Below are 22,551 nucleotides of genomic sequence, written 5' to 3'. Positions count from 1 at the left end.
CCATTCACCATCACCCAGCAGATCAATCTGGTCACCTACAAAATCCAGCTTTCCCCTGAGTACCGGATTCACCCCACATTTCATGTTTCACTCCTTAAACCTCACCATCCTTCTGTCTCTCCCTCCACAGAACCTGGCGAAGCCGAAGCCCCCCCTCCTCTCCTCCTAGATGACGGCGCGGCCTACACGGTCAAGGACATCCTGTGGACTCCCGGCGGCGTGGTGGGCAGCTGGAATACCTAGTGGACTGGGAAGGATACGGTCCAGAGGAACGTTCCTGGGTCCCACGCAATGACATCCTGGATCCCACCTTACTTGATACCTTCCACTCCATTCATCCCAACCGACCAGCTCCCAGAGGAAGAGGACGCCCACAACGTCCAGCGGGCCATGGGGAGGGGGGTATTGTTACAAACATGCCAGGTTCAACCTCCACACAATCACAACGCACACCCTCTAAATAACATCCACCTGTTCCTCATCACCAGCCTATCACCGCAGCACTATAAAAGCCACACACATGCACTCAAACATTGTCCAGTCACGTTCGCGACAAGATCATTCCTGTATGCTTACTATAAAGACTAACTCCTCTTCTACTCTCTCCAGCGATTCTCTCCGAAGACCCAGTTCCCCAAGTGTGCATGTGTGTGGCTCACCGTCCCTCCAAGAAGTCTTCACCCTACCTCCACGGCAGGCACGTGCACAGGTAGGGCTCAACCTGTGCAGAGCACATGCCCTTTTTGCCCTTACACTCCGAAGTGCCCTTTTTTTGGTGGTGTTTTTTTTTTATTTATTTTTTTTTATCAATGCTATTGGTCACCCTTTACGTCTGTCTGTCTGTTTTACCAAATGAAAGTTCTTAAAACGAGCTTGTGTAAATCTTATTCGATCCTCAAGCTGTCAGTAAGCTGATAACTCCGCCCCCTCTATATTCATTGAATCAACTGAAGTTCCACAGCAGCCGCACAGTAGACACCAGCTGAGCTGAACAAAGTTTTGCGAAGGGTAAATAAATATCTTGTTGTTTGAATAAGTACTACTAAACATTGTCTATAAAGGCTCATATTTTATTTATTTGATGTCTGACTGACTCACTGACTGAGACATGTGGGACGTCGCCTGAAAGAGAGGGCTAGCATTTGCCATCTAGTCATAGCCAATACATAGCCAACACAGCCTGTGCATACAGTTGCATTTCATCTTTTATAAAATGCTAATTTGGCCAAATGCATTTTACCACAGGAAAAACTGAGCGCTCCGTCTATATAGCTAAAAATACTAGTTTGTAACCTGTAGATGAAAATGTAATGTGATGCCCGCAGCGGCAGGCGCCGTCGCCGTTTTAATGACGGACAGAAAAAAAAATCACATTTGCACACATTCGCTGGTCAAAAATGATATATTGATAAGTAATACAACAACATATAATTTGTTTTTACCATCGGGAAATCATAACAGGTGCGCCCCCGCGCTGTTTCGTACTGGAACTTACACAAAGCGACGAGTGATCCTCGTCACCTAGATAACATATATTTCTAAGAAATTCTTCTTTGATTTATGATTGCTGATACACTTAATTTATTAACATTTAGGCTAATCATGTTATGGTATACTCTCTGTATACTCTCTGTATAAAATGTTGTAAAACATGGTTTTACTACAGTAATGTAGTAGTAACTAAAAAAAAAATTACGCTGTTTCGTACTGGAACTTACACAGCGACGAGTGATCCTCGTCACCTAGATAACATATTTCTAAGAAATTTATTCTTTGATTTATGATTGCTGATACACTTAATTAATTAACATTTAGGCTAATCATGTTATGGTATACTCTCTGTATACTCTCTGTATAAAATGTTGTAAAACATGGTTTTACTACAGTAATGTAGTAGTAACTAAAAAAAAATTTGAGAAGATCACTGAAATCTTTATATTTTATCATACAGAATGTAATTCATGATTCATTCCAAGTCTTCATTTATTTGATCCAAAATACAGCAAAATCAGTAATATTGTGTAATATTTTTACAATTTTAAATAACTGTTTTCTATTTGAATATTTTAAAATGTAATTTATTTTTGTGATCAAAGCTGAATTTTCAGCATCATTACATCAGTACTCTTCAGTGTCACGTGATCCTTCAGAAATGCTTTTCACTGCAACTGTACTTTTCACACTATTTTTATTTATTTTTTCATTGCTGGCTTATTTTAGGGAAAGTTTAGTGAATAAGAGACCTTCAAGAGACCAACATCCCTGGTCCACCACAGTATCAAATTTTTGCCAGATACATGGCTCACAGAAGGTTGCTGTTGTATTAGGTTTAAAGAAGCCCTTAAAACCCTGTTTATCTATATTATCTAATTATCTAATATTATTATTATGGTTGTTATTAATCGTGAATAAATCTAAAACTATTATTTTGTGTTATTGAATTTGTCATGAAGATGTGACCATTTCTTCCTTTTATGCAGGCTTAATAAATAATCTTGATATAAAAAAAGGGGGGGGGGGTGCCCTTTTTCAGTTTCAGCACATGCCCCTCAAAAGGTCTGTGCACGGCCCTGCTCCACGGATCCATCCTCATTGTCACTCATCACTACCTGCTCCTCTGCTTGTGTCTGTGTAAAATAAACCTCTTCATCTGTTACTCCTCAGCTTCCCGAGTGATCTGTAACACTGGCTTTGTTCAATTTAATTAATTCATTTATTTATTTGTGTGTGTGTGTGTGTGTGTGTGTGTGTGTGTCATATTGTAAAGGAAGAAAACATTATTTCTATTTGGTTATAATTTTATTGTAAATATTGATTTGCCTTTGTATAATTGTTCTTTAATTTGCCTTTTTATAAATACAGTATGCTTGATGAATTAAGTTAATAAAATACACTGCGTTGTTGTTTATTTATTTTACCTTTGTTATTATATTGTTAAGGAAATAAGATTGCTCGTATTTTGTTTAGATTTTTTTACTGAGGTTGTAAGCTGTTATCTAGCCAATTCTATAGATGGTTGTTGTTGTTTTATTTTAGTATATGTTCTGATTTGTTTAAAGGTCCCCTTCATCGTGAATCCATGTTTCAAACTTTAGTTAGTGTGTAATGTTGCTGTTAGAGTATAAATAATATCTGTAAAATTCCAAAGCTCAAAGTTCAATGCCAAGCGAAATATTTTATTTAACAGAATTCGCCTACAAAAAACGACCCGTTTGCCCTCTAGTTCCTACAGTAATGACATCACTAAAATAGTTTTTTTGACTAACCTCCGCCCACATGAATTCACAAAAAGGGAGGCGTGGTCTTGTTGCGCTCTGACGGAGAAGAAGGAAGAGCTGCATTTGTGTTTACCATGTCGTTGAAAAGCTGTTATTTTCTCGGAGTCCAGTCATCTTTATTTGGGCTTCCCAGGGACACTGTACTTGGAGATTAATGGTTACAATTTATGTTTAACTCGGTTCCCGAAAATTATTATCCACATGTAAAACTATGTGCTGCACATTTTGCTGAGGACAGCTTGCTGAGGACAACTTCCTCAATCTCAATCAGTTTAATGCCGGATTCGCAAAAAGATTATTCTTGAAAGATGAAGCAGTTCCCTCTTTGTCTGGAGAAGGCGTTGTTTATGGACCACAACCGGTAAGTGTATTTTATTATTTAAGTTGGTGCGTTCAACAGTGTCTGTAACTTACTACACAAAGGGCAACGCTGTTTAGCTTTGTTAACTAGATGGTAGGGCTGTGCTAAAAAACGAATGCGATTTTCATGCGCATCTCGTTAGTAAAAAACGCTCCTGTGATTATAAGTACATCTCCAGTACATGCTCCTGCCCACTTGCTTCTCAAAACTAGCCCAATCACGTTACCAGGAGGGCAGCCTGCTCTAAGCTGGTGTCGAATCACAACACAGGAACCGCTGGCCTAATCAGAACTCGTTATGTATTTCTGAAGGAGGGACTTTATAAAACAAGGAAGACATCCAAGACATCAGCCCGTTTTTGTGACAGTGAAAACAGCGGTGTACAGATAGTTTAATTGTGTGAAAAATACTGTTTTTTGAACACATTATATTGCACACTGTAAACACAATCAAAGCTTCAAAAAAGCGCGAAAAACGGGACCTTTAATTTTGTGATATATTTCATGTTATGCATTTGTTTTTTCCAAATTAATAAAATATATTTGTATGTACATTTTATATGCTTTCTCTTTTTAAAAAAAATAAAATAAGAATCTTGTGTTACACAAATATTATATAAATTCATGCAGTATTACACTAAGTGGTTTCGTGTCATTACAGTACACTCCTGCAGTTAATTATTCAGTGTAATTCTTTATTTACAGTATACAACTGGGACACTGCTGCCAGTTAGTCGCTGAAATGGTTCAGTTACTGTAAAATACTAGCAACACTGTTGCCAGTTAGTCAAGTCAAGTCACCTTTATTTATATAGCGCTTTAAACAAAATACATTGCATCAAAGCAACTGAACAACACTGAACAACTGAACAATTCAGTGATGTCGTCTCTGTTCAGTCAAATAGTGTCTGTGCATTTATTTGCAATCAAGTCAACAATATCGCTGTAGATGAAGTGACCCCAACTAAGCAAGCCAGAGGCGACAACGGCAAGGAACCGAAACTCCATCGGTGACAGAATGGAGAAAAAAAACCTTGGGAGAAACCAGGCTCAGTTGGGGGGCCAATTCTCCTCTGACCAGACGAAACCAGTAGTTTAATTCCAGGCTGCAGCAAAGTCAGATTGTGCAGAAGAATCATCTGTTTCCTGTGGTCTTGTCCTGGTGGTCCTCTGAGACAAGGTCTTTACACGGGATCTGTATCTGGGGCTCTAGTTATCCTGGTCTCCGCTGTCTTTCAGGGCAGTAGAGGTCCTTTCTAGGTGCTGATACACCATCTGGTCTGGATACGTTCTGGACCCGGACGACTGCAGTGACCCTCTGATCTGGATACAGACTGGATCTGGTGGCTACGGTGACCTCAGAATAAGAGAGAAACAGACAACTAACTATTAGTGTAGATGCCATTGTTCTAATGATGTAGCAAGTACATAGGGTCTTATGTGAAGTGTTTCCGGTTCCGGTTTACCTAAATAATGCAGCCTAAAAATCCTTTAACGGATTTGGATTTTAAAAGCATATTAGTATGTTATATGTAAGCCATGTTAAAGAGATGGGTCTTTAATCTAGATTTAAACTTCAAGAGTGTGTCTGCCTCCCGAACAATGTTAGGTAGGTTATTCCAGAGTTTACGTGCCAAATAGGAAAAAGATCTGCCGCCCGCAGTTGATTTTGATATTCTAGGTATTATCAAATTGCCTGAGTTTTGAGAACGTAGCGGACGTAGAGGATTATAATGTAAAAGGAGCTCATTCAAATACTGAGGTGCTAAACCATTCAGGGCTTTATAAGTAATAAGCAATATTTTAAAATCTATACGATGTTTGATAGGGAGCCAGTGCAGCGTTGACAGGACCGGGCCTAAAAATATGGTCATGCTTCCTCGTTCTGGTAAGAACTCTTGCTGCTGTATTTTGGACTAGCTGTAGTTTGTTTACTAAGCGTGCAGAACAACCACCCAATAAAGCATTTCAGTAATCTAACCTTGAGGTCATAAATGCATGGCGGTCATATAAGTACGATTTAAACCATGCTAATGCACTTCCATTAATGCCAACAAAGTGTTCTAGTCTATGCAAAAGAATGTTGTGGTCAATTGTGTCAAACGCAGCACTAAGATCCAATAAAACTAATAGAGAGATACAACCACGATCAGATGATAAGAGCAGATCATTTGTAACTCTAAGGAGAGCAGTCTCAGTACTATGATACGGTCTAAATCCTGACTGGAAATCCTCACATATGTAAACAATTCTCCGGACAGTTGACAGGCCACGGCTGCGTGTTGTCTCGAAAGCTTATAGTTTTCACGTGTTTTTAAGCCTTGCCACTTGCCAATTTAAACATTCAAAAACGTTTAAGGCATTCTAACACAAGAGGTGGAAAAAACTAAACTGATTAGCTGGTTACTCGCACGCAGAGTGGAGAGAGAGCCGCATCTGACAGACAGCAACACTGAACCGAGCTGTCTATCGGTTGTGTTAAGTGAAAGTAAACAGTTGAGAAAAAAATTGGATGTGTATTATATTGGATGTATTCATTATCTCTTAAAGTGACCATGCCTAATTTAGCTACTAGCTGCTGTAATGTTAATCCAAGAAAATGAAAGAAAATCACTCCCTGCTCTCGACTGAATTACTTTGTAGTTTTAAAGAATTAATGCATAGTCAAAGCAACAATTATTCAGACAACAGATATAATTTTTTATATTGTTTTTATTTTTCAAGTACGTGCAGAAAACGATAATGAATTTATGTGAGTATAGCAAAATAAAGTGAACTGTGGCATATTATACCCAAATAAATTTTCATACAGTGGATTACTACTGAAATTGAAAAAATATATATTAAAATATTATTATTCTGACACCTTGAACTCACCATGTTTTTGCTTACATTATTTTTTTCAGAATTGCTAATGCAACCTTTTAATTGGTCAACGAAGTATTGACAGTTGTCTGAAGTTTTCGTTTGATTGTAATCCATTACATATCTTTCTATCAAAGTTATCTGATATTAGGATGATATTAAGATTAATTTGTTCTGACAGTCTAACTCTGAGTTATTGACAGATTATATTAACATTTTCTAAACTAGATCAAATAAACTGTGATAATGTGAGAAATGTTGAAGATGTCTGAATAAACTTTGGTTTGACTGTATATAATTTTTTTTTACAGTAAAGACTATGCAGTGCTATTTTACATGTACATTTTCAGTTTCTGTACCTAGAAACTTACAAACTTGAAAAAAATGCAAACACTGTGTAAATAGCACAAACAAATAAACAGAACGAACATACAAATTAAACACTTTCAAACAGGGCCCACTTGTACAACCTGCACCGGGGCCCCGCTAACCCCAGCTACGGCCCTGTATGTAACGAAATTAGAGGTGGGCATAGATTAATTTTTTTAATCTAGATTAATCTCACTATGATCTTGAAATTAATCTAGATTAATCTAGATTAATAGAAAGATTAATCTAGATTTAAATGGCTCATTCAAATTTTGCCGAAGGCATTCAGAATATGTGTTACCCAAATAAAATTGACAAACAGTAAGTCTTTGAGAAGGGGTTTATCAAGCTAGGTGGTGCATTAGAAAAGGGGCTCATCTCCTGTTTCCAAAATGCATCAAAAAAGCGATTTTCATGCACATCTCATCAGTAAAGACGCTCCTGTAATTAGAAGTACATCCCCAGCACGTGCGTTCAGATCATGGTTGCCAGGTTTCCACAACAAATCCTGCCCAGTTGCTTCTCAAAACTAGTCCAAAACTAGCCCAATCGCGTTTCCAGGAGGTTCCCCCGATAAAAAAAAATTGCTTTCCGGGATTAAAATGTAAGTTTTATGGCATGGTTGCCTTGGTAAAGTTCGCATTTTAGGGGCTAAATATCATGTTATTTGTATTGGGGTCGCTTCGACCCGCGGACATGAAAAACAACCACAGACTTGGCAACACCGGTTGGCAATTACTACACAGAGCCGTAATTCACTGACAATCTACACAAAATCGATGTTAAAATCGCAGGCGATTCTTTGTCGATTTTGAAAGCGATTTTGTGTTAGTTGTCGGTAGACTACGGCTCTGTGTAGTAACTGCCGCTCCACCTGAACCAGTGTTGCCAAGTCTGCGGTTGTTTTTCATGTCCGCGGTTTGAAGCAACCCCAATACCAATAACGTGATATTTAGTCCCTAAAATGCGAATTTTACCAAGACAACCATGCCAAAAAACAAAAGTATATTTTAACCCCGGGAAGCATTTTTTTTTTATCTGGGAACCTCCTGGAATCGCGATTAGTTTTGGACTAGTTTTAAGAAGCAACAGGGCAGGATTTGTTGTGAAAACCTGGCAACCCTGATCTGAACGCACATGCTGGAGATATACTTCTAATCAAAGGAGCGTCTTTACTGATGAGATGTGCATGAAAATCGCATTCGATTTTTTGCACAGCCCTACAATCAAACCTACATTTATTCAGACACCTTCAACATTTCTCACATTATTACAGTTTTGCTATATATATATATCAAAAATTATATCTGGTTTCTGAATAATTTTTGGTTTGACTGTTAAAACTACAAAGAAATTCAGTCAAGAGCAGTGAGTGATTTTCATTTTCTTGGATTAACATTACAGCAGCCAGCAGCTAAATTAGGCACAGTCACTTTAAGAGACGAGGAACGCATCCAATATAATACACATCCCATTTTCCTCAACTGTTTTCTTTCACTTAAGAAATAACTGAAAGTTTTTTTCGAGCATAATTTCCAAGGTGGATATTTTGACATATTTTGTATGTATTTGTCGGCACAAGAGCAAAAATAAGCAAATTCGATGTTCAAGTGTTTTGAGACGCCTTTCTCTGCATGAGCCCTGAACACCAGAACACAGCGAGTACTGAATTGGGCTCTTTCACATCTTTTTGTTTGTTCAAACTGTGATTTTTATTTGTTTGTTTGGGTGCAGGAGGGACTTCGAGGAGAACTTCGCAGAAGAGAGCTCGGTTCAGTGTCGCTGTCCATGATACGCAGCTCTCTCTCTCTCCGCACCGAACACGGCACGCGACCAGCTACTCTGTTAAGCTTTTCCACGTCTTGTGTTTGGATGCTTTAATGTTTTAATCGACAAGCGTTAAGGCTTAAAAACATGTGAAAAATATAAGCTTTCGTGACGATGCGCAGCAGTGGCCCGTCAACTGTCCTGAGCATCTTTTTAGGCTGGCCTCAGCCAGTCGGTTATATAAAATATCAAGGTGAAAGTCATCATAGCTTGCTTAGTATAGACCCAGCTCCCAACCCAACTTTGAGGCCTGGGCGAAGGATACCAACGTCCGGGTAACTCGGTGGTTCCTATGCTCCAGGACTTCCACTTCAACGTACAACATCGGGCCGGGACAACCAACACCAATGCCGATGAGCTCTCCAGGATTTGGTCAGCTTTTGTAAGTCTGTCAGGGCACACTCCCTGCCCACCCCCAATCTCCCCATTGTACAGGAGGACCAGGACAACACTTAGGTGGAGAAGTGTGTCGCGAGTACCGAAGCCTCATCAGCATCGCCCTGGAAACACACAAGTAACACCTGGAATAAGTCACCGCCACCAACACACAACTGAGTGATAACTCCAGAAGACTGGATGCTAACTCTGTTCTCCATTGTTCCCCCACAGAGAGCCTGTGACAGATCAGCATCCCATGCAGGGACACACTGCACTTGGAACACTGCCACTGATCAGCGCACCAGCCAGCAGGCACTCCCGCACTTCTTACTACCTGTCACCGTTTATAAATAAAACAACCTTCCGGGGCCTTTTTTTGCACTCACTGTTGTGTGATTCCTCACCCTGTTACGGGTATTTGCACCATTATTTAGAAGCTCAAGAAAAGCATTAGCATCAGCTCTTCTTGTTTGCGACCTTAAGCTAATTTGAGCTACTCTCTGTAGTTTGCTTTGGTCATTCATTTGCGCATTGTTAGTAGATCACCCCAAAAAAACGATCCACTCCCATCTGCCTTTTTTTTGTTTGTTTTTTTGCCTCATTTTGAAAATCTAGCCTAGTGTCTGTACTGCAAGTGACCTGCAAGCTGTGATACAGATTCCACAAGGGGACCGAAAATTACCCCATACCAATACCATCACCACCAGCTTGAACCATTGCTACAAGTCAGGATGGATCCATGCTTTCATGTTTCATGTTTCCACCAAATTCTGACCTTACCAAATGAATGCTGCAGCAGAAATCGAGACTCATCAGACCAGGCAACCATTTTCCACTCTTCTGTTGTCCAATTTTTTTGAGCTTGTGCAAATTGTAAACTCAGTCTCACATACTTAGCTGACAGCAGACCGGTGTGGTCTTCTGCTGCTGAAGCCTGTGTGCTTCAGCATTCAACATGTTGTGCATTCAGAGATGCTGTTCTTCATACCTGGGTTGTAACAAATGGTTATTTTAGTTACTGTTGTCTTTCTATAAGATCAAACCAGTCTGGCCCTTCTCCTCTGACCTCTGGCATTAACAAGTCAAGTCACCTTTATTTACAGTATATAGTACTTCGTACAATACAGATTATGTCAGAGCAGCTTTACAGTATTAAATAGGAAAATGGTGTGTCAATAAAGGCATCAACAAGGCATTTTTGCCCACTATATAACTATATATTTTCAAAAAAAATGTAAGACCTTTGTCTGTAAATCCAAGGTCCTACAGTCACCAATAGCCATTCCATTCCATGTTCAAAGGCACTTAAATCACCGTTTTTTTCTCCATTCTGATGTTCGGTTTGAAGACATCGTCTTTCGAATGTCTTTTTTATTATCATATTTGCGTTAACAAGCAGTCGAAAAGATGTATTTAAGAAAGTGGTCTGTGAATGTATTTACATACCCCTATACACACACTATAGCAAAATCCCTGGTGATACATTATATTGCAGACACTAGATAAATATCAACATATTTTCCAGCCCTAGTTTTGTGCTCTGTGATGCATGTCAAAAGCTTCAGTTTTTCAGATTTGTTGAAGTCTTCAGCAATGTGATTAAAAATAGATCTGTGCATTTGGTGTTGCAGTATACATGCAGACTAATGTGCTAATGTTTCAATGCAATATATTTTTGTGATTATAACATCCATGGTTGATGTTGGGCCCTTTATTGTGAGTTAGGTCCGTCAGCCATGTTCTGCATTTTAGATGACTGCAGTTCAAACCGTGCATTTCTCACTCTTCAAGGTGAGGCAGTTTACAATTCTTTCAAAACTTGTCGTTGGGTGTTTACATGTTGCAAACCTCTAAATAATCTGAGAGAAAGATTTCATGAGTAAATATCATTTCCATATTTTGCATATTTACATTTTTGCCTTTTCAGATGATTTTATTCAGAGCAACTTAACCTGCATGCAAGGTAAATATTTTGCCAGCTTTGTGTCTGGAAATCAAACCAAAGGCATAAGGAATCATTACTAAGTGAACCAGGTTTACAATACATAGATAATGAGAGGTTCCCTTTCATAAATTCATTTGACACTACTCAGTAGCTGATGCTATAAGAACCTTATACTGTAGCACCATTGCCTGCCATTTTAAGCACAAAATAAACTGACTACTGTTAAAAAAAGATTAAAGCTAAGAAAAATAAGTCTCCTATTTGAAGTCGAATCTCACTGTAAAGAAAAAATCCGTAAAATATACAGTAAAAAAAATGGCAGCTGTGGTTTTAGAATTAGATAAGATTGCGATTGTCTGGTCATGGGGCGAGTAGCCGCATTCCAATTTACCCGACTACTCTCTTTGTCCATTCTGGTCTCCAAATCCATCCATTTTCCTTTGCAAAGCAGTGAGCTTCTCCGTGATGGTATCCATATTGCAGTTAATAGTCTCAGTCTCAGTGCTGACCGCTCTGCCCACTGCTTCAATCATGATAGACAGCCTTATGAGGCATTGGACAGCTGTTCCCGTTTTCTGAATTCTTCGATAACCCAGGGCGATGCCTAATCCAGTCAGCAGAAGACTGGTTATCATGGTTCAGAATAGGTAGATATCTTCAATGTCCTCCATGGAAAGAGTTGCTAGTAGGGGTGTAACGATTCACTCGTTTTCTCGATGCATCGATTACAAACCCTGTCGATTCATATGCAGCGATCTTGAAACATGATTTTTGAATCGTGAATCGCTGATCTTGGACAGTAATCGATTCAAAATGCTAAGGATCGAATGAATTGCGATTTCTATAGGGATTCAATGCTTTCAAAATGCACCATAAAACACCATAAAAAAATTTTTTTTTTCAGTTCACCATCAACTGACTAATAGCCACTGCACAATAAGCAAATCCAAGCCGTGTCCTACAGTTTTTGAGGTCTCCTTGAAATATTTCCATTGTGGTCAGTGCTATTTGCAGCGCGTTTCGATATGCATGTGTTGTGAAGGATTTGTAGTGCGTTTCGTTATATGCATGTGTTGTGAAGGATTTGCAGTGCGTTTCGTTATATGCATGTGTTGTGAGATTTTGCAGGGCGTTTCGTTATATGCATGTGTTGTGAAGGATTTGCAGCACTTGTGTTGTCAAACTGATGAAGATGTTTTTTTTTATTTGCTGGTGTTTTTTCAGTTTGCATGTGTTTTCTTAAATTGCAGTGCGTTGAGATCTCTCGGCCACCGTAAATAACCACCAAAAGCAGGTGTTGATGAGAAAATTCATCACAAGCAGCTTTTAAATAATAAGATACATAGAAGGTGCTCAGTGCCATTCACACAAGCGCTAAACACCATCATAATACGACTCATTTTTAAATGAGTTTAAATCAGTTAAAAAATGTTAACTGAAATATGCAATAAACATTAATTTAACAACATTATATGTAATATATACAACCCTAATAATAAACATAAAATTAAGAAAAAAACGTAGTTATTTAAAAGGATAAACAAATTCAGACAAAATGTGAAATGCAAAGTTTACGGTTTTTACATTAAAGGGGGGGTGAAATGCTCGTTTTCACTCAATATCCTGTTAATCTTGAGTACCTATAGAGTAGTACTGCATCCTTCATAAATCCAAAAAGTCTTTAGTTTTATTATATTCCATATACCATGAGGGAAAACCCATCATCCAAAACAAACCATGGCTTACAGTCAGATTCAGCCGTTTATTTATGATCCAGAATCAGATCCAGAGGCTGAAACTGAACGAAAGCAGCAGCAGCAACGACTCGCTCCGAGCGAGTGCTCTGCTATACTGGAGCGCGCGCTCTTCCGGCAGAAGTGCCTCAGGACCCATATAAGGAAATTCCGCTCCATCTAACGTCACACAGAGCCATACTCGAAAAAAACTTTCTGAAACTTGTGACAAACCGGAAGGAGTATTTTGGGAACAAAAATACTCCTTCAAACGTACAACTTAATTTTTGAAACTTTGTCCATGTTTAGCATGGGAATCCAACTCTTTAACAGTGTAAAAAACTCAGTATGCATGAAATAGCATTTCACCCCCCCTTTAACCATTGAACAGGTTTGTATTTTACAGTCATTTTTTACAGTGTACCACTAAATTATAAAACCTAATAAAAGTTGTATAGAGAGGCCCAACAGAAATATGGCTTTGTGGGGGGAAGTGTCCTCAGGTTTATTTATTCAAAACATGTATGTGAGACAAAGTTAGAAAGGTAATAAATGTAAATTATTTCTTTTTCAAAAAATAAAAAATAAATCAACTTTAAAAACATTGTCTTCAGTAGTAGATATTTATTTATTTATTTACTTTCCTTTGTCAATTTCGTTCAGATTTATCCTGTGAACTGAACATCCGTTCCAATCAACAAGTAGTCCTGTGGGAATTTTTATTATTATTATTATTATGACAATATAGTCTCTATATAAAAAAGTATCACAATGATATATACAAAAGCTTACCTTCAGAACCTGGAGTTGACTGTTTACAAGCTGCATCTTTCCAATGGCAGGAAGTGGATAACCTTCCTGTAAACGAGCTGAAAAGAAAAATCCCATGAGTAAATAACAATAAAAATTAAATAATATTTTTTCACTTAAAATGCCAACAAGAAAAGATAATTATAATAAACTCTTACCATTAACCTTGGGGATGACGGCAAACTTCAAGACTATTGTGACAATATTGTCAAGGGATTTCACCTGTTGATAAAAATTTTATGATTAGATTCTGAATTAATGCTTTTAGGTCCGTTTTTAACACATTTCCTAGTTTCTCCGTACCTGGAATGGTCCTACGTAGCTTTTTGCTAAGCTCATATCAATTCTGCTCAAGAGAATTATAGTTTGTATCAATTCTTTAATAATTTAAGAACATAAACACATATCTAGTAGTATTTATAGTATGCAATTATTGCTCCAAAACTCACTTGTTTAGGGTCACATTTCCTGCCAGTTTGAGCTCAGTCACATATATGTGAGTACTGACGCTGCCCTCCTGTTCGTTGAAGGGGAAACCCATTAAATCCATTAATAAAAATTAAAAAAATCATACCTCATTTAAATTAATTTTTTGATTATCCCTCCTCCTGGTGACCAACTAGACTCACTAGATTGAGGACAAAGAGTGGAGATAGTGTGCTGTTGGGCTGAATTGCATAAGCTGTCACTGTACTGCTGGCCTGAACAGTCATGTTGTTCGGTTCAAATGTCATGAGGGGCTCCTTCACTGTCTCAACCAACAACTTCATCATTAGACCAGGATACATTTTCTGAATCTGAAAAGAGTCATCTTAGAGTTAATTTTGTGTGAATGTACAGTATGTGCCTGGTATTCCCACATTATTGGGATCAAATGTCCCCAGAATGATAGTAGTAATACCAGTAACTTTTGACTTTGTGGGGACTTTTTTTGTCTTCTTGAGGTAACAAGATTATAATTCATACAGAATCCATTATTCTTATTTTTATTTTTTAAATATTGTGTGAGTTTGTACTGTAAAAAACTGTGTGTGTGTTTGAATGTGTTTTTAATTTATTGACTGAACATATCTATTTATTTTCATACTTGAGGAATGAATGCGCCAAATGTATTTGTGTTCAGACGAATTGGAGAGCCAGAGGGAATCTGCAAAAAACAAACATAATAAATTATAAAAGTAGCTGCTATCAGGTAGACTTCTATGAAGAACAAACCAGCAGATCAAAGTTCTGGCCATTCTAGTTCTGTCATCACTGTGTTATATATACTATATATAATGGAAGTCTTAAAGGAAATCCCAAATGATGCAGTGAAAATTCTTAAAACGTTTGTAATGCCTCTTTTTGACAGAATTGGCACCTGCACCAAGGGGGACAATGCAAAAAGTAAGCTCATAAAGAGAAAATTCTAACAGGGTGGTCACATGTGGGGGAATACATTGCTGCCAGACCCTGGGGTGGGTGATGGCAGAAAAAAAATGTGGTAGCCCTGCTAGAAATTAATTACAAATATATATATATATATATATATATATATATATATATATATTTGTAATTAATTTCTAGCAGGGCTACCACATTTTTTTTCTATATATATAGAAAAAATATACATTTTTTTTTATATATATAAAATTTTTTGCAGAAATCTTTCAATGGTAAATGAACAAGACTTTTGGTAATTGCCACACTGAAATCGTGATTTCAGTGTGTTTTGTTCCAAGCAAACCAGACCTGGTCAAATTCCATTATATGGTTTAAATCTAGATTAAAGACTCATCACTTTAACCTGGCACATAACACACTAATATGCTTCTAATATCCTAATCTGTTAAAGGATTTTTAGGCTACATTAATTAGGTAAACCGGAACAGGGAACACTTCCTATAACTCCTGATATACTTGCTACATCATTAGAAGAATGAAATCTATGCTAATATTAATCTGTTTCTCTCTTATTCCGAGGTCACCGTAGCCACCAGATCCAGTTGGTATCCAAGTCAGAGGATCACTGCAGTCACCTGGATCCAGTACGTATCCAGACCAGATGGTGGATCAGCATCTAGAAAGGACCTCTACAGCCCTGAAAGACAGCAGAGACCAGGGCAACTAAAGCCCCAGATACAGATCCCCTGCAAAGACTTTGTCTCAGACGACCACCGGAAACAATCTGACTTTGCTGACTTTGCCTGGAATTGAACTACTGGTTTCATCTGGTCAGAGGAGAACTGGCCCCCGAGCTGAGCCTGGTTTCTCCCAAGTTTTTTTCTCCATTCTGTTACCGATGGAGTTTTGGTTCCTTGCCGCTGCCGCCTCTTGCTTGCTTAGTTGGGGTCACTTCATTTACAGCGATATTGTTAACTTGATTGCAAATGATTGCACAGATTAGAGCTGAAGATCTTTGCCCGAACCCGACGGGACCCGTCGGGACCCGACGGGTTCGGTCGGGTTCGGGCTTAATTTCTATCATCTTACGCGGGCTCGGGCCGGGCTCGGGCTTGCACTCCGGTTTGCGAGGTAAACGAGCGGTCATGTGATGTGTTTCGATTAGCACGAGAAAGATGCGAAAATGAATGCTGAGCAGGTGTAATGGAGGCTTGCCTCTGGTGATTACGTTTTGGTTGCACCAGCAACTAAAGCAAACTTTGAGGTGTGGAAAAGTTTTAACCATGCTTATAATGAGAATAATGAGTGAATAATGATGCACCATCAGTGAGCGCAGGAACGCGCTGAAGACATCTACAGTGGATTCAATCATTTTCCTCCACATAAACATGTAAACCTAGCCTAATCTCTGTGAGTAAAGGTTTTTCAAATGATAACTAAATATTCATTGAGTCTTAAATGCATAATGTTGACAGAGTGTTTACGCTAATGTTGGCATTATTCTTTTATTAAATAAAGCAAATCCGGCGGAGCCTTTATCTTAATTTCGTTATTGCCAAATACCCATCTTAATTTAAAATGTATCTTAATTTTTTTTTTTTTTTAAATGACTCGTTTTTATTGGTGCGTTGGTCTAGAATGCTGAGATGTTACGATGTGACACAGGACTTATTTTATTTCTTTATTCCAACTTCCAAGTGGTCTAGTCTACGTTATTTATGAGTAAATTATGTTAAAACATGAATAAATTGCTCATTGTTGGCAAAAGGCAAAAGAGCTGTGTGCGTGCGCACATTTGAATAATGTCGGGCTGTAAACGGGTTCGGTCTTTAAAAAAGCTGTCAATCAAAATTTTCTTGTCGGGCTCGGGCCGAAACCTGTCGGGCTCGGGTCCTGTCGGGCCTAACTTTTAAGGCCCGATTACAGCTCTAGCACAGATACTATTTAAACTGAACTGAGATGATGACATCACTGAATTTATTGATGAACTGCATTCAACTGTCATTTTGCATTATTGACACACTATTGTTTTCCTAATTAATCTTGTTCAGTTGCTATGACTCAATGTTTTTTTTGTTTAAAGCACTATATAAATAAAGGTGTCTTGACTATATTTTCTCCAGATTAAAAATATGTATGGGAATAGTGCCATTAAAACAGTGATGATACAATAAATTATTCAAATGAAGACTGATGAAAAGCCCAAAATTAAAATAAGTTTCTATGGTTTTCTTGCTTAAGTGTGATACATCTTGAGTCATATGATCATATTCATCCAGTTTAGGTTCAGATATTGCTATTTTTATGTTATTTTGGTGTCAACTGATAAAAATAAGGCTTACCTTTTTTTCCCTATTTGTAAATAAGTAATGCTGTAGCAGTCAATACAGTGCTGCGGTTCATTCAGATATGACACTCTTTTTTTAATGTTTGTTCTTGAATTTTTGACTCAAACTGTAAAGTCTGTGTGCTAATATCATGACAATTACTTATTGACAATCTATCAAAAAGACAGCTATTGCACATCTATTGAACTTTCAGATTTGAGTGACTCTTCATATTTAATTAATCTCACCATGTCATCAGTGATGTAGAGGCGGAGGGCACCAGCTCTGTTGTACACAAAGCCTGCTGAGTTGAGGGTAAAGGCAGATACTCCAATGTACAGCATATCTGTGTCCTGGGATGGCAATGAGAAAGGTGTTGGGGAAAAGGGGGGTTCCTTGTGTTGTCCAATGTTGTAGAATTCACCCTATAAAATGTGAAAACATCTAAATTCAGTTATGTTGCTATGTGTTTCAAAACATACCACACATGGTAGTGCTTAAGATTACCTTTAAACCCAAGTCAATGGAAGTATTAGAAATGACAGGAGACCCCACCATGGAGTATTCAATTTCAGCATATTGATCTACTTTGGCTAAAACTGGTGAATCAACACAGAAATTTTTTGAATGTACTTAAAATGAATTGAATGAAGCTGATTTTCATACCAAATCAGAAATGTGAATAATTGATAAATAATGATTTATTATATCACCATTTAATGTTTTCAGGTGGGGGTTTATGTCAGCAATGGAATCAGCCACCAATGGGCAGATCTGAAATGGCAGATAGATTGAATGTTAAAATCCAGTATGTTTAACAGCACACATTTAGTGTGTAATAAAGAGGGTATTCGCAGCCTAAATTCCTTACCTGTTTCTGCAGAGCATTGCGTAAAGCCTTATTAATGAAGGAACTGAAGAGGTTATATAACCAGCTGTCATGAATACAGGAAAATAAAAGTGCAAACAATTTAATGTTTGTATAAACAGTCATTAGGTGTAAAATGGGTTTCAGGTATTTAAGTCTATGGTCAAATAATATCATGAATTGTTGAAATTTTTTATTAACTGATATTTAACTATCGGAAATGTTTAATGCAACAAATAAATTGATGAGCTTTTCAAAAAGAGTTAAGAAGTTAATTCTAACTCTATAGCATTTAAAATTTACAAACAACTGTGTACCATTCTCATGCATACAACCATGTGACATGAGTTACTAAAGGACATTTTTTAAAAGGTTCTGTTCTGTTGTATAAATACAAACTAACATTATCCAAAGCTAAACCCTTCTAAGTGATCGCTTAACTGCTTAAGGTCAACAAACATTTCTGATACTTATAAGACTATGAAGACTCTTACGTCCTGCCATTGTCTCGCTACTTTCACTTCCATCAGTTTAAAAACAGAGGATTGCACTTCCCTCAGAGATCTTCCTCTTTTTTATTGTTACATAATATTTGTAGAGAAGAACCTTTGTACAGCGCTAATTTATGGAATGGCTTCTTCCGCATTAAACATTTAATTTGAAAGAGCAACTGTATTGAAAGATTTCCAATTTATTTGAATTGTGATGTACACTGACGTAATATGCATTCAACATTGACTTTAGCAATGAATTTTGGCTTGACTGCTGTGTGTTAGTTGAATAATGTTACCTTGCCCCACCGTGAAATTTTACATTGACACTTCCCACAGTTGCTGCACAGTTGGTCATGCTGACTGTTGGGCGGCCAGTGTCATCACTCATGACTGCAACAGTGGTGCTAATGGTCAGTTCACTAACAACCAGATCAAAGGATCCACTGTCTTTTCTGTGTACAAAGAGATCAGATACTATATAATGTCTTTTACATTATTCCTGAATTTAATTTGTTAATTTAGTTTAGTTTCAATTAATCATGTGGACACTCGACTTACATGATCCTGAGGTATTTGACTCTCCAGTTTCCATGCAGATTAATGTAGGCATTGCCAATTGAGAGCATGACTCCAGTACCAGGAACTAAAGTCAGTGCTGACTTGGGAAGTCCCAGGTTTACAATCTGCATCCTAATAGATATATCATAGAAGCTTTTGCTATATGCAATTATAAGCATATTCCCAACAATCCAATAACTCATCCTTCCTTTTCTTCAGTGCCTTCCCAACCTCATATGTTCAACACTTTATTTAATTAAAATATAGACAATAATGTGTATTATACACCAAATAATCCTGTCTGAGTGGAAATTTTTTTTTTTTTTTAATCATTTTTCAAGACCAAGTAAATATCTATTTTATCTCCATCGTATTTGTTTTATTTGTCAGTGTAAATCACTATACAACTATTCTAAAATAACAACACTTAAAAAAACACTTGAAATTATGTGGAGTATACAAATCAATTGGAAATCATGTGTTTCAAAGAATTACTCAAAGGTAATTTTCAATGTGTCAACTAAGTTTAACCTTTATTTATAGGACCATGAATTAAAAGTGACACTGATCTCACCCTGTAAAACTATATTGGACTTTTCCAATAGGATCCACCTTTTCTGTGCCACTTATATCGGGCAATTTAATAGTTCTGAGTTTCTGCTGGATTGAGGCAATTCCAATCTGTCGACCTGCAATCAAAAGAAAGCCACATTTAGAAGCTGTACCTCAGAATGAGTGCCCTGAGATCTGTCTGAGATATTATGATTTTCCACAAAGTTCATACCCATATTAATGTATATACTGTCATAAGCATAAACCGATTACCTACAAGTTAATCAAAAAGTTTAACAAAAAGTTATTTTCATTTATTTTTTTAGACAGGCCTCTAAAAAAGGCCCCCTTTTTAGTGACCTATCCACCCTGATATCTTCATTAAGGCATGAGAGATAAAAAAAGAAGGCTAAACTCTGTACATACACATGATACACAGAGTTTTTTTAACCGTATGAAAACTAGGTTTTGTTCCATAACATCAGATAAATTACAGATTTTATTTAATTGTATTAATTCTACAGGGTTACAATAATTATTGTTGTGTTTACTTACCATACTCAAGCCCCTTCTGAGTTAGTCTGACTTTAACTCCTGCATTGGTGCCTGTAGCGACAGAAACCAGGTTCACAAGAACCAGAGCACACCAGAGGAACATGACTTCAATCTAGCCTATGAGAGACACACATCATGGGCATAAGAATAAGTGTTTTCAGTTGAATAGAAGATCCATGTAATTGCCTTCAGTCTAATCCAGTTGATTCTATTTTAAAAACAGACACCGTTAATACAACTGCAGACAGCTCTTCTCCTGTTCAACCAAATCAGCACTTCAAAAATCAGCAATCAGCTTTAATTTTTTTTTTTTTTGCCTGTGACATCTCCCAAGTAAACAAACTCGAAACTGGCAAATGAATTGTTTATGAAGAACATATTTTTAAGATAATTACTGGTTTCTATGTCTTCATCAAAGTTTTTATATACACAGTTTGTTAATCTACCATATGACTAAGTTGCTGGTCTGACCCAGTTGAATTGACCTTTCCCAAGTGAAAATAAATATCCTCTTTCATTCAACACAGTCAAAACAGCTTCCCAAAACTTGGTAAAAATTGCTTAAAAATACAAAAATTGGGATACATTTCTTTTTGTAAACCTTTGTGATCTCAGTTTTAAGCCTAGGTTGTTAGGGCAGTGAACTGTACTTGTTTTTTTGTTTTGTTTTTTTGGTTAGGTAAGATAAAGGTTTAAAAACTAATAGTTTTTGTTTGTTATTTTGGCCTTGACAGCTCCTGGACTTGAACTTCCAATATCTTGTTGTTGCAAAGCTTTTGTCCATGCAAGTCCTTTCAGGTTGCGCTTCTTCCCTAGGTAAGGTGTAACAGTGTCTACATGCTTAACATGCTATTTGGGAATCTGTGAAACTGACATATAAAAGCTATATCATAAAAAAAACTCATTCTGTATGATTTACTTGCGAGTTTGTTTACTTGGGACTTGAACTTCCAATATCTTGTTGTTGCAAAGCTTTTGTCCATGCAAGTCCTTTCAGGTTGCGCTTCTTCCCTAGGTAAGGTGTAACAGTGTCTACATGCTTAACATGCTATTTGGGAATCTGTGAAACTGACATATAAAAGCTATATCATACATCATCGCCTAAGTTAGCTTTTCTGAACTCAATTACAGTAAGCTCCCATATATTTATAGTACATAAGATATTAAGTGACCACATAATAGCCTATCATTTGACATCAACTACTGGCTCTCTGCTTTTGCTGGAGAATAAGGAAATGGCTGAAACAAGCAATGTCCTAATTTGTTATGTTGCCCTGAATGAGACCTTTGTCTTGCATTCAGATAAAGCCACATGACTGTGAACAAGTTGATACTTACACTGAATTAAGGCGAGCTAGAATTTAAAAAATGCAGATAAGATATTTTGCAGGAATGTGTCATGTGACTTGGGTTTACTTCCTGCTATAGAAAAAGTATAACATATACAGGAAATCTTTTATTCATCTTTTACAAAGTTTGGAAATTTTACACCAGTATTTTGTGTATCGAAATTAACCATATATGGAACACAATACATGATATTTACACAAAATGAATATCGGTTAACACAGATCTCTTATGCGCCATATTCACAAGTAAATAAATGACTCAGTCTGTAAAAAAAACACTTTCATTATAATTACAGATATGATCCAAGAAGATCAGAAAAAAAGAAAAATACATTTCACACATATGTAGGCTGGTGTTTTTCGGGTAAATATAAATATATAAATACAAATATAAATATAAATGTGCACTGACCTTAAACTGTTGTGAAGTGGTTTGGTCTCTTCCTGTCTGGATGCATGAACTGTCTGCTCGCTAGCTGGCAGCAGCACTGAGTGAAACTGTAAGAGAGACATACAGCACTAATTCAAAGCAACAGGAAGAGAGTCTCTTCAAATTCACTTAACCAGTGACATGCTCTGGTGACCATACACAACCTGAGGAAACAGACCCTTCATAAATCAAAGCTTGTAAACTTTGCATTCTTTACATTTTCTAAATAAATATTTATAGTTAAAGAAAGTCCTGGTGTGTCTCAATGGATAAAGTTTTTTTTTTTTTTAATTCTTCTAATTCTTTTAATTCTTTTAATTCTTCTTTTTGATTCTTTTGTGGAACTGATGTACATTAAGAGTACATAGACAAGTATGTTATTGTTGTATGTTTTCAATGGAATTGGGCTACTTTTTAAGACATGGCTTGATTTTCCCCCTATGGGTTTGAAATGTTGCATAAATTACATT

At 37.2% G+C, this 22,551-nt stretch overlaps 1 protein-coding gene across 1 annotated transcript; it reads right to left on the bottom strand.

Moving 5' to 3' along the window:
* Positions 1 to 13,231: 13,231 nt before the first annotated feature.
* Positions 13,232 to 22,169, bottom strand: LOC113054978 (bactericidal permeability-increasing protein). The gene is made up of 16 exons (XM_026220841.1): positions 22,064 to 22,169; positions 20,303 to 20,419; positions 19,770 to 19,884; positions 19,196 to 19,327; positions 18,934 to 19,089; positions 18,147 to 18,210; positions 17,989 to 18,049; positions 17,783 to 17,874; positions 17,524 to 17,700; positions 14,653 to 14,712; positions 14,195 to 14,362; positions 14,015 to 14,082; positions 13,869 to 13,911; positions 13,724 to 13,787; positions 13,548 to 13,624; positions 13,232 to 13,462 (listed from the first exon to the last, which is right to left on the bottom strand). The coding sequence occupies exons 2-16, from the start codon at positions 20,403 to 20,405 to the stop codon at positions 13,421 to 13,423; spliced, it is 1,422 nt and encodes a 473-aa protein (XP_026076626.1). The 5' UTR covers positions 20,406 to 20,419; positions 22,064 to 22,169; the 3' UTR covers positions 13,232 to 13,420.
* Between the last annotated feature and the right edge of the window lie 382 nt (positions 22,170 to 22,551).

The sequence above is a fragment of the Carassius auratus genome, chromosome 36 (assembly GCF_003368295.1).
Source record: "Carassius auratus strain Wakin chromosome 36, ASM336829v1, whole genome shotgun sequence".
NCBI classification, from domain to species: Eukaryota; Metazoa; Chordata; class Actinopteri; order Cypriniformes; family Cyprinidae; genus Carassius; species Carassius auratus.
Note: the sequence above shows the minus strand (reverse complement) of the source record. Positions and strands in the feature narration are given on the sequence as shown.

Excerpts from the sequence above, each read along its gene's own strand:
- LOC113054978 (XM_026220841.1), bottom strand. The coding sequence starts at position 20,405 with ATGTTCCTCTGGTGTGCTCTGGTTCTTGTGAACCTGGTTTCTGTCGCT. Across the intron at positions 14,363-14,652 it reads TTGGCGCATTCATTCCTCAA|ATTCAGAAAATGTATCCTGG; the intron begins GTATGAAAATAA and ends GACTCTTTTCAG. Across the intron at positions 13,625-13,723 it reads CGTCATCCCCAAGGTTAATG|CTCGTTTACAGGAAGGTTAT; the intron begins GTAAGAGTTTAT and ends TTTTCTTTTCAG.